The sequence below is a fragment of the Phyllostomus discolor genome, chromosome 1, assembly GCF_004126475.2.
Source record: "Phyllostomus discolor isolate MPI-MPIP mPhyDis1 chromosome 1, mPhyDis1.pri.v3, whole genome shotgun sequence".
NCBI classification, from domain to species: Eukaryota; Metazoa; Chordata; class Mammalia; order Chiroptera; family Phyllostomidae; genus Phyllostomus; species Phyllostomus discolor.
The window spans coordinates 68,324,367-68,337,670 of NC_040903.2; the positions used below are offsets into that span (position 1 = coordinate 68,324,367).

General features: G+C 39.4%; 1 protein-coding gene across 1 annotated transcript in view; it reads left to right on the top strand.

The window, feature by feature from the left end:
• CAMK1D (calcium/calmodulin dependent protein kinase ID) overlaps positions 1 to 13,304 on the top strand; it is a 399,721-nt gene that overhangs the window by 240,532 nt on the left and 145,885 nt on the right. Inside the window, exon 3 of the mRNA XM_028506742.2 lies at positions 2,987 to 3,061. Within this exon, the coding sequence (XP_028362543.1) occupies positions 2,987 to 3,061 (75 nt within the window). The remainder of the gene's footprint in view (positions 1 to 2,986; positions 3,062 to 13,304) is intronic.

Genomic DNA, 13,304 nt, shown 5'->3' on the forward strand with positions numbered 1-13,304 from the left:
GACTCCCTTTGTTTTCTGGAGGCCTTCACTGTGATTCTGACCCAGACCCGGCCTTGCTTTCTCCGAGTTTAGCATCAGTTCTACAGTTTAGCATTTAATTCTTTCCTAATTGCTTCATGGATCTCTCTAGGTGATGGAGAGGTTTTTTGAGAGCAAAACCTTATTTTTTTTTTTGTATTCTCCCAGACACATGGTAGAAAGTCAGTAAATGGCAGTTGCTTGATTGCCTGATTCATTAGTTAAGAAGAATAGTTAGTAGAGTGAGAGGAATAGTTAGGATAGTTAGTAGAATAGGAATGGTCATTCCAGCCATTGTAAGAATCCGTTGTTAGACATGGCAGGGTAAATAGACTAAATTCTCCATTCCCTGAATCCAAAGAAGGGATTATATTCTTAATATACTGGAGTCTCCTGCTTTGGCTGGGCAAGCACTTTGTACATAGTTGATTCTTTGTATATATTTGAATCTGTATTAATAGCTGTAGTCTGAGGTTCAAACAGCCTCCTTGGCTCAGACTCCAAGGGCAGCCGTCACTATGGGGACAAATCTCTGGCCCACTGCAGAGTCTCATGGACTGTGATTCACGTTGAGTAGGATGGCCAGAGTCAGCACATGAAAATGTAGGGTGCCCAGTCATATTTGAATTTCAGATAAACAACAATGTAATATTTGGGACATACTTATACTAAAAAAGTATTCATTGTTTATTGAGAATTAAATGTAACTGGGTGCCCTGCATTTTAATCTGACAACTCTCCATATAAATCACATTCCTTTCACTTTCCCATAAGTCTAAGCTCTTAACCCCCAAATTAACTCAGCTGACGGGAAGAAAATATGTGTGCCCAAGTTACTGATTCCAATGGCAAATTTTAAAACATTAATGAAGGGGGAAATCCGAACGCTTATACTTTCTGCAGTAATGTTCCTTCAGTTTCAGTCAGTAATGACACTTCCGCAGACATCGAGGGTCTCGGCAGTCCCAGATCAACCTGTCTTGGTTTCCTTGGTGGCAGAGGTTACCTGGTTCATGTAACATATCGCTACTATTATTTTGCTCGGGTATCACAGTAACCACTGTTACAAATAATGAGGTTTACGAATTGGAATCAGGTGAAAGTGAATTTAGTATAACCTATCATCTCAGCTCCTATAAACAACTGCCTTGACTAACAAAAACTGGAGGAATGGAAGCATCTCCACTCTCAGTTAACTATTTTGTTTCTTTCTTTCACTTGCTTAAGGGCCACATGATATTCTGGTTTGTTTCACCTTGTAAACTACTTTTTGAGAGGCGGACATCTTACACTTAGGAATACTTACTACTTACACTCTGTTTTCCCAAACTAAAGAATGAGTTGGCTTTTTAATAGTAACAACCTTCAAATTCCATCCATTCAGGAAACATTTATTTAACAGATCAATACAGGTACAAGAGAAAAACAAAATAAGATGTAGTCCTTGCTTATAGGGTTTCACAAGCATCTGTTTGTTAAATGCTGGCTTTTAGGTGGTTCAGCAATCATTTCAGTAACAGCTTGTGGTAAGAGCTAATTAGCTCATGGAGTAAGGAAATGATTCTCCTTGCAAATGCTTTAAATAAATATCAGGCCTTACATTCTGAGCAGAACTGCTCTTAGTGGAGGGTTCTAGGGGCTAGCATAGGCTGTTCCCGTCTCTCTTTGATTCTGTAGTTAGGACTTTGCTGCCAGAGTGTGTGGTCTGCAGACCAGCAGTATCAGCATCTCCAGGAGCATGTTAGAGATGCAGACTCACAGGCCCTGCCACCCCCACCCCGGCAATCCCAGTCCTGCTCAATCAGGGTGTGTGGCCAGAACCCCAGGTGACTCCTGTGCGTACTTCCGTTGAGAAGCACCGGCCTAGTGCAGAATTTCTCTAGCTCAGCGTGGTGCATACGGATTATCTGAGGATTTTATTTAAACATTTCTGGGCCTGCCCTTACAGATTCTGATTCTGACAGAGGGAGGGCCTGAGAAATTTGCATTCTAACAGGCTCCTAGGAGATGCTAGTGCTACTCTTTGGCAACCACACTTTAAGCAGCATCTGTCTAGTTTGCTCGGGGTACCAAATCGATGTTGTTGGTGGTGGTGACTAGAGTCCCAATGGGAGGTCAGTTTGGTTTGCCTTTGCCTACACTGGAGTCATGAACTTGACAAGGAAACTGTCCCCTGAAACATCTTGCCTCTTACAGGGGTGGATTTGCAGACACTGAACTGTTTAGGCCAGCCTGTGAAGCCAGTGGGAGACTACAGAAGAGTGAGAATTAAGTTCTCCCTGCAAGTTAGTGGGATTTTGACAGGTTTGGCCCATTTTTGAGATTCATGTGGATAAACGCAAAGAGGCTGGGATGTGCATGAAGCAACAGTAGTTCATCCAGCGTTGCTGCCTCGGAGGGTATACAGTCTCTGGAAAGACTGAAGGGGAACAGAGAGTAGGGGAAGAATAATGGGAAACAGGTCTGGAAACAAGGTTGGGGACACTTAAATGTCATAGTAAGGAGTTTGGATTATGTTAAGTAATAGTTCAACTGAAAAAATGTAAAGGTCTAACTGGCTTTGTTGAACAATTCATGGATCAGGCACCATCTCATCAAGCAAATAGAAAGGAGCTCTGAGGAGCTACACAAAATGGAAGGATTTTGTAGGAAAAGGGGAAAACAATGGATTGTTTTGGGGTTAGGTCATCTATTTATGGCAGACAGAATGTAGCAGATTACCTCTTTCATGTCAACCAGAAAATTCCAGACTAACCAGTTAAGACTGCATTTCTGGGGCACTGTAATTGCAAGTAGATTAGGTATTAAGTCTTGATTTGCTGATGTGGGGCTTAGCACAAGAGACTCCATTTTGATCTTGTTGTTTCTTTTTTTAACATTTAAAACACTTTGCTATAATGACATCAATTTTGAAAAGTTTTCATGTGTCATACTTACTTTTTTGTGTGTTTCATTTTTTTTCTTTCAGGATTAAGCATGAAAACATTGTTGCCCTGGAAGACATCTATGAAAGCCCAAACCACTTATACTTGGTCATGCAGCTGTAAGTACCTTTTTTACACTGATGGGTGCGGACCAGGGCTTGCAAACTCAAATGCCTAAAGGGCCAGGTGGTAAAGTTAACTACTGTAGTGGGCCAGGTAAGACAGTAGGGAGTGGTGAGGACTATGGGACACTGGAGATGTGTGTTCCCAACTAAAGGCAGTTGGCTGAACACAGGAGGCTGCAGGCCTCACTTGGTCTAGCCTGTAGCTGCTGGATGAAGCTGAAAATCTGAAGTTTCCTCAGTGGGATTCGATGCTACCGTTGCAGGGTACACCTACCTTCAGGATGACTTTTGCTTTTTAATGTGTAAGATCCAAGTGTTGCTTCCTGAAAACGCTTCCGTGGGCCCACTGTAAAGTACACTCTGCTCTTATCTCCGGGAGGAATTCCCACCTTCGTCTTCATTTCTAGGGTGGCTGGGGGAGGCAGCAGCAGATGGCAGCTGTGCACTCTGTCCCTTCCCTCTACTCTTCTGCTGCCTGATAAACACACATGCGACTGAACTGGAGTTCATGCCAGAGTGAGAAAAGTGTAACCAGAGTTCCACCTTGACGTTATCAACCCCAGGAGGCTCTTTCTGCTTTCTAGTAACACTAGAGATTACCAGAAGAGGGAGGAAATAAAAAAGCTAAATGTTCAATTAGTGGCTGTACTTGAACATGTATTTTTTAAATGTGAGATGAAATCGGCCTCCCCCCTTACACACACAAATGCTTCACTCTGAGTGATATAATTCCTAGGAGTAGTCTGGGACTGGATTTATTAGAATTCAGTGATGGAAACTGTATAAGAGTGTTACCCTTTAATCATGATCTGGAAAAATAAATTCTGAAATACCATATTATTGAGCTGAGTGACTGAAGAGAACTTTTGTTGGTGGTCAGAATATATACTTACATTATTATACTTGTGATTGTCAGACTTTGCATTGCCAAAGCTATTCAGAAGGGTTAAGGATTGGCCTAAATTTTATTTTTTTAAATCTATGTCTTTTTTTCCCTATGAATGTTTAAACAGCACCTTAACAGGGGGTCATGTTAGGATGCAAATTAGTGCTCATTGAGGCATTGTATTCAGTCTTTCATTGTCTTTAAAATACTTTTAGTAGGTTGTAACATTTCTGTATAAACATTTAAAAGTATGCGGATTGGAAGTGTGCGGTGCGTGGCAGCCCAAGTGGGGCCCGCAGCTTTGTGGGTGTGTGTGTCACCCCAGCCTTGAGCCTGGCGGTTCAGCAGTTTTGACTACAGGCGCCTTTCCAACTGCCAGCTGCCTGGGGTCAGCCTCCCCTAGTTCCTGGCTATCCTGCTTGTTTCATAGTTTGCCACATTTCTGGTTCTTCCTAGAGGTGGCAGCTCTCCCCAGTCTGGGGACACTCCCTAGAAGCTCATGCGCCTTTGTTTTGTATAGAGTCTGTTCTTAAAGAAGCAGGTGAGTCAAATTTCCCACCAAATATTGACTGCCCGATAGGAAGAATGTGAAATTCTAGTAACAAGAGAAAGCCCCACAAAATGTCAGTGGTGTATTTAAATGTGTCCTTTTATTGGTGATGAAAAGAAAGGGTTAATACTTGAATTTAAAGCTATGTGTATTCACTTGCTTTAGTTCTCTGTTGGAACTGTTACTTAAATCAGTTAAAAAGTACCTCAAATATGTAAATCTCAGCCCTGCCTGTTACTAGCTACCTGAATTTGGGCAAATAAATGGACCTCTCTGAGTATCAGTTTCCTTAACTGGAAAAAAATGGGGATCGCCATAATATTTACATTAGCAGCTGTTGTGAGTATTGAATGAGAGAAATGTGTGGGAAATGGGCTGCCATAAATACTAGGTCTTCAATACAGACTGGCTTCTTTATGGACATCCGTATCATTTCATCAGTACGTCTCTGCCAATAAAGTTGTAAGTTGAACTGTTGTAGGTTGGGGACCATCTGTGTGCTCAGCAGCAGGAGTTGATGGAAAGATCAGTTGGCATGACAGCATAGAAGAGTTCGGAACACAACGAACCTTAGAACAAAGTTCGGATGTTGTACTGTCAGCACAGCTGTCCCCACCCCTCACTGAGCTTTTTCTATCATGCTTTCTGCTCTTTTGCAATTAAACTTAATGTAGACTACACTCATTCAGAATTTGTATTAATGCAGAGGGGAGTGCAGCTGGCATGAATTCTTAGGGGGTGCTGTGTGAGGTTTGTCAGGCAAATTAATCACAAAATCCAGACCTAGAGGCGATGTTTGAAGTACATAAGAAAAAAATTAAGTGCACTGTTAAACATTTCACAGGCACTATTTACCTAAATACTAGATATGCTAATTATACCATTAACTTATATGAATTCTTTTTTCATTGGTTCTCATTATTTTTAAAAAATCATCTTTATTGAAATATTATTTGCATACAATTAACTGCACCCATTTAAATTGAACAATTCAGTAATAAATATGAGAGAATCATACCCAGGAAGCCACCCCCACAATCAAGAACAGAAAATTTCCATCACTCTGAAAGATTCCTTGTCACCATTTGAAGTTCCTCCCACCCTTTCCTCTGATCCCAGTCAGCCAGTGGTTCACTGTCATTCAGTAGATATTCTTTCACTTAAAAAAAATTTTTTTATCTTCACCCAAGAACTTGTTTTTTCCTTGCTTTTAGAGATAGAGAAAGAGAGACAGACAGACATTGATGTGAGTGAAACATCAATTAGTTGCCTTCTTGTACGCACTCCAGCTGGGGACCAAACCTGCAACCTGGGTACACGCCCTGACTGAGAATTGAACTCACGAACTTATGGTCCACAGGGCGACACTCTAACCAACTGAGACACACTGGCCCAGGCTCCTTTGCATTTTTAAAAATATTATATAAATGAGATGATATAGCCTGACACTTTTGTGTCTGGCCTATTTCACTCATAATTACTGACATTCATCCCTGTGGATCGGTAGTTCATTCCTTCTTACTGCTGAGCAGTGGCCCTTGTTCTGGTCAGGGCTCAGTTTAGCCATTTACCTGCTGATAGGCAATTGTCTTATTCCCTGTTTGGGGGGCATTATGAATAAAGTTCGCTATGAGCATTCATGTACAAACCTGGGTGTGGGTGTATGTTTGGGTGAAGACCTTGAAGGACAATGAGTGGGCCATATAGGAAGTGTTATTTTGAACTTTTTAAGAAACTGCCAGTTTTCCAAAGTGGTTTTGCCATTTTACATTGTTTGCCTGCAGTGTATGTAAGTTCCTGTTCTCTACTTCTTGCCAACACTTGATGCTTCCATCTTTTTCAATTTTAGCCATTATAATGGGGATGCATAGTATCTCATGGTAATTTTAATTTGCATTTCCCTGATGATTCATGATGTCAGTCATCTCTTCATGTCCTTATGGGTCATTAGTGTGTCGGTAAAGTGTCCAATCACATCTTTTACTTCATTTGTTATTGGATTGTTATCATCATATCATGGGTTGGAAGTGTTCTTTGTAAAGTCTTCTCTTTGTCAGATGTGTGTAATATGAATATTTGCTTCCATTCTGTAGCGTGCTTTTTTTGTTTTCTTAATGGTGCCCTTTTAACAACAGCTTCATTGAGATACACCATACAATCTGACCATTTAAAATGTACAGTACACCTGGCTGGCGTAGCTCAGTGGATTGAGCGTGGGCTGGGAACCAAAGTGTCCCAGGTTCGATTCCCAGCCAGGGTACATTCCTGGGTTGCAGGCCATAACCCCCAGCAACTGCGCATTGACGTTTCTCTCTCTCTCTCTATCTCTCTCTTGCCCTCCCTCCCTCCCTTCCCTCTCTAATAAATAAATAAATAAATAAATAAATAAATAAAATCTTTAAAAGAAAATGTACAGTACAGTGGTTTTTATTAGTTACAGCGTTGTAAAATCATCACACAATCTAATTTTAGATCATTTTTGTCCCCCCAGCAGTCTCTCTAAACTCTTCCTTCCTCCAGCCCCTGGCAGCCAGATACTTTCTATCTCCATGGATTTGTCTATTCTAGATATTTCGTATAAATGGAATCATACAACATATATGCTTTTTTGTAATGAGCTTTTTTTACTTAGCATAATGTTTTCCAGGTTTATCCAGGTTGGAGCATCTATCTGTATTTCATTCCTTTTTGTTGCCTAGTAATATTTCATTATATGGATATATTACCTTTTATTTATCCATTTATCAGTTGATGAGCCTTTAGAGTATTTCTCCTTTCTGGCTACTATGAATAATGGTGTTAGCATATTTGTGTATAAATGTTTGTGTGGACATATGTTTCCATTTCCCTTGGGTGTATACCTACGCGTGAATTTCTGGGTCAAATGGCAACTGCATGTTTAACATTTTCAGGACCTTCCAAGCTCTTTATCAAAGTGACTGCACAGTTTTGCAATCCCAAGAGCAGTGCATGTGAATTCCAATGTCTCTGTATCCTCTGCAATACTTGTTTTATCTGCCTTTTTTGTGATAGCCATTCTTGGGTGTGAAGTGTCATCTCATTGTGGTTTGATTTGCATTTGCTTCATGGCTAATGATGTTGTGTATCTTGTCATGTGCTTATTGGAAAAATAGCTATTCAAATACCATATCTATTTTAATATTGGGGTACTAGACTTTTGTTTTTGCACCGTACAACTTCTTTATATATTCTGTATTCACGTTCCTTATTAGACATATGATTGACAAATATTTTTTTCCTCTTCTATGGGTTGTCCTTTCATTTTTTTGGGATATTTTATTATTTACCACTTTCTCGATGGTATTGTTTACATCACCTAAGTCTTTAATGTTGGTGTAGTACAGTTTATTTATTTTTGTTGCTTATGCTTTTCCTGTCATATCTCAGAAACCATCACCTAATTCTTAATGATGCCTTTAGAATAGGAAGTATTGTAATGGTAAATTCCAGCTTATCAGTTTGGTTTTTCTCCCAGTTTGTGTTTATTGTGTCTGCATGAGAAGTTTCTGCCTATCCCAAGTTTGCATTTTTTTCTTCTAGAAGTTTTATAGTTTTAGTGTTTCCATTTAGGTCTATTTGAAGGTCAGCTTTAAATGAATTTTTATGTATGGTGTGGGAGTAGGACGATATTTTGTTTGTTTGCACCATAGGAATGTTCAATTTCAGCATTGTTTGTTGGGAAAAACTTTTCTTTCTCCAATTAATTGCCTTGGCACCTTTGCCAAGAATCCTACATGGCTGGATTAACTTCCGAGCTCATTCTTTCATCCCGTCACTCTGCGTGTCTGTCCTCTGCCAATGCCACACTGACTCTTTCCCCTGAGCCTTGAAATCAGCTTGTGTAAGTCCTCTGACTTTGCCATTTCTTTCTTAAAATTTCTTTGGGTATTCTAGATTTTTTTGCATTTTCATATACATTTTAGAATCATTTCATCATTTTTTTTCAAAAATGCTTTTGGGGGGAATTTCATTTGGGATCGCATTGACTCTCTTTGGGAATCAATTTGGAAAAAGTTGAGCCTTCCAATCCATAAACATGACTAATATTTCCACTTAGTTAGATCTTTCATTTCTCGTAATGCTTTGTATTTTTCACTGTGTAGTCATTCATATATTTATTAAATTTATTCTGAAATAGTTTTCATCTTATTATATATTGGTTTTTATTTCATTTACCAGTGCCTTGTTGGTACTACATAAAAATGCAGTTGATTTTTGTGCATCTACCTATGACCTTGCTAAATTCATTTATTAGTTGTAGTAGTTGTTTTGTGGATTTCCTAGAATTTTTTATATAAATAGTCATGTCATCTGCAATTTACATTAATTCTGGTTGGTCCCCAAAGGAATTCTGTTTGGTGAAACTTTGATGATTTAGTTCTCGATATTAAGTGTATTTTGATGTCATATATTTCTTTAAAATGTTTCATGTCAGATATTCTGAAAATTCAAACTGGCCTTGGCTCTTATTCCTTCCTCTTTCTTGGTTTCTAATGCAGTGAGATACTTTAAAAGCAATGGCAAAGAAAGGAAAAAAATGACAGAAAACCCTGATGTATCAGAATGTAATACCGGGAAAGTATTTGGTTTGGTTGGAAGATTTTGTGGGCTTTATTGTTATTTTTGTTGTCCTGTTTTTATTTTTGTAGACAAGTCTTAATAGTGTTTGTTCCTGAGACCCCCATATCTCTCCTGTCTGGTCAGTGGAAAGTGGGTATGGGGTTTTTTGGAAGGGCTTAGAAATGCTTGATTTCCAAATACTTGGGAAAGATCTTGAACACAACATGGGAGGGACTGTATTTATAATATTTGTGTCTGGGAAATTTTTGGTTACCTAGGAAACATCACCTTGAGCACTGATACTCAAATATAATAGGGATGCTCAGCACCCTAATTTTATCTTAGCCAATTGTTTTGATTCTCAGTACTGTAGCTTTTTTTTTTCCTGTGCTGCTGCAGCAAAAGAGACCTGATTGCTTATAGGATTCTGTGTTTTGATTTTATTTGGGTTTTTGGACAAATGCATTTTTTTCAGAATGCTATTTGGGGGAACATTCTTCTTTAGATATTGTGAGGTCGGTATGACAGTGGAATAAGTTACAAATGAAAAACCAGTTTGTTTAGAGTTTATTTCTCATCTGACTGCTTGTGGAACATCAGCTTGCATAATTGCAGATCAAGGGACACATCAGGATTAATTTTTTAAAAGAAAGATTATGCTCCCTACAAAATCATATTATGTTTTCAGTAAGACTTAAATTCCTCTATGTGGTAAGTCCCAAATTTATAGCATCAGCCTGGACCACTCCCTCAAATCCAGGCTTTGTATCTGTCTGCTCAGTGGCTTCACTTGGCTGTGGAATAAGCATCATTCACTTACCAGATCCAAAGTAAGTTTTGATCTGAATTTTCCACAAAATCTACCTCTCCTGCTGCCTGTCTCACCTTAGCAAATAGCAACTCCATTCTTCCAGCTGCTCAGGCCAGAACCTCACAGTCATCCCATCTCATCTCATCCCTAACTCATCTTTTTCTCTTATGTCCCACAATCCCATCCGCTGGCAACTCCTGTGGTCACCAACTTGATACTGTCCAGTACTGTGGATCCAACTGTGTTCTCATCATCTGCACAGCTACCAGTCTGGTGCGGATATACGATATTATCATATATAAAACTTATCTTTCTTCCCCAGCCTTTCCCTGCAGCACATTCTCTCTCAGTATATTAGCCAGACCTTGTCATGTCTCTGGTGAAAACTCCCATTGGCTTTCCCTCTCAGAGTAAAAGACCAGGTCCTGACAGAGATCTCCAGGGCACCTGCTCTGACCTCATCCCCACTCCTCCCTCATTGTCTCTTTCAGCTGCAGGCGGACTGGCCTCCTTGCTGCTCCTCAGACACACACAGCTTACATCCACTGGGCCTTCGTTCCCGCTCACCTCTCTGCCTGGAACACTTTACTTAGCTATCTTAATGCTATCATGGAATGAAAGAAATGCTAGAATTTCTGCCAAATGTCACCTTTTCACTGAGCTATCCCCAAGTTCACCTGTATGAGATAGCAGCACTACCAAAACCTTCTACCACACATGTTCACTCCCTGTCCCCTTCCCCAACTTTGATTTTGTCTGCAATACCGGTCCCCATCATAAAATGTGTCTCTGCTTTGTTTTCTGCTAGAACAGTGTTTGCATATTACAACAGACAATAGATATTTATTCAGTTAATATGATTACATGTACAAGGAATACTAGTTAACATTCATGCACTCATTGAATTCTTACAACAAACCTAGGAGCTACTCTTATTTAAAGTTTATGTAAAGGATCCGAGCAGAATGATTGGATCATTTATCCAACCCAACAGGTGACCCACGGGTGCGCTCAACCAGCACAATGTAATACGCTCGTGACATTTTCTAGGAAAAATTTTTGTAGGGAATATTAATGTGAACGGTTTAGTTTACCTGGAAAACTGTATCACTTATGATTCAATCAGCATTTTAAAAGCAGAAACTAGAAAACGCATTGTAGTTTTTAGTGGTTTGTGAGGGGGGAAAAAACCCTAAATTATATCACAGAAAATCACTAAAGCAATCTCAGTTAATCACAGCAATGATTATGTCTTTTTCATAAATAATTTTTTCAGTTAATGGAAGAGCAGATGAATACAGATGAGTGTGTTTTTCCAGTAGTGTGGGTTGTTACATTGTGTGTCTTCCACATGAGATAAAAATGTTTTTGATATTCCTTTCATTCCCTGATAGCATTAAGGTATGTACAGCTAGTTACCCTCCACAATTGACACACTAATGACTAAACACACTTTCTTTAAAGAATATTTGACTTAGTAGTCCAAGATATGAAAATATGCACAGCTTCTGAGAGAAAATAGTTTATTTACTCCAATGCACAAAGCTGTTTGAACATTCCCCTGTTCTGTGAGAATTGCTTCATGTAGATATTTTATTCATAATTCATACAATGTGTTTCCAGAAACAGTTTTAATTAGAACAAATTATTACTCCCAATACAAAGTCTTTGGTAAGTAGCCAGGCATAATGAGGAAAAAAATGTGTCAGACTATGACACCTTAATAGATTTACATAGAAATTACCAAAATTTTATCTTTGCTCACAAGAGACACTAATGAGAGCCTGGAGGGCCTGTGACTTTTGTTTCAGTGTGGGTGGAAGGCATTTGAGGGACACATACAAGGCATGGTGAGTGCTCTCTGGTGGTGATGTCTTTGTGGAGGAACAGTCATGACCCATACCCACCGGGCCCCTCAAGGCTTGTGCAGGGAGCCGTGGGTCAGAGGGAGTGCCTGGGAAGGAGATGCCCTTGGGTGGAGGGTGATCAGCACTTAGCCAGGTGGATATGCTGGGCGGGATGTGAGGGGCTCAGCCTGTGAGGCCTTCAGTCTGTGAGGGTTCCAGTAGGTGGGGGCTCTAGCATGTGAAGATTCAGTCTGTGGGGGTCCAGTATGTGAGAGTTTCAGTTTCTGAGGTGTCTAGTCTGTGAGGGTTTCAGTCTTGGGAGATTCCATCTGCGAGGGGCCCAGTCTGTTGGGATCCATTTTGGGGGGTGTATGCATAGCGTTTTGTCCTCTGAAGACAGACCTGGCTGGGGCAGGGGGCTCAGTGACGTTGTGGTGGGAGATGTGGCTGGAGGTGCTGGCAGAGGTGAACTCAGTACTTCTGGCTGCATCTGCTGCTTCTTTGTCATCCTCCAGGCTAATTATTTAATATGCCTTTTTTTGCCCCTCCTGCCACTGCAAAACCTAATGAAGCTTTAGAAAGGGCTAAGAGAGTTAAGAAGGTAAAGAAAAAAGAAAAGCCAAGGTCCAGTATAGTTATGAACCAATATTACTTGGTTCAACCATATAAAATTGCGAAAATACAATCATATTTTTTGAAAACTTTCTTGTGTTTTAATGTAAGCTTTTACAACTGTATTTTTTCCTCTTAGCTATTTTTTTTGCTACATCCCAAGTGTTTTGGTATGTTTTGCTTTTATTTTCCTCTAGATATTTTCTTACTTACCTTGTGATTTCTTCTTTGACCCATTGGCTGTTTATGACTACGTTATTTAATCTATATAGTCGTGAATTTTCAAGTTTTTCCTATGTTGTTGATTTCTAGTTTCCTTCCATTAGGATTGGAAAAGTTACTTTGTGTGCTTCAGTCTTTTAAAATTTATTAAGCTTTGTTGCCTCATATGTGCTGGAGAATATTCCGTGTGAACTGGAGAAAAGTGTGTATTCTGCTGTTGTTGGATGACGTTCTGTGTGTGTCTGGTAGGTCTAATTTGTCTGTGGTGTTGAAGTCTCCCATCTCCATACTGATCTTGTGTGCCTATTCTGTGTATTATGGAAAACTGGGTCCTGAAGTGTCCTGCCATTTTTACAAAGCTGTCTGTTTCTCCCTTCAATTTTTCAACGTTTGCTTTATATACCCGTGAGCTCTGATGTTTGGTACATGTTTGGGGCATGTATCTTCTTGGTGAGTTGACCCTTTCATTAATGTATAATGTCCTTCTTTTGTAACAGTTTTGACTTTTTATAGCTAGGTTTTAATACAATTATTTTTTACTAAAAGGTTTTCATAATATTTTTCTAAACATCATCTTACCTGTTTTAAATTTTAAATGAGTTCTTTAAAGTATGCACAATTTTAAAATCCCACACATTATATGAACAATTATAAAATTTTTGATAAGTAACATCTGATCTAACTAATATTTAAATTTGAGAAACATAAAATACAGATAGATTGTAGTC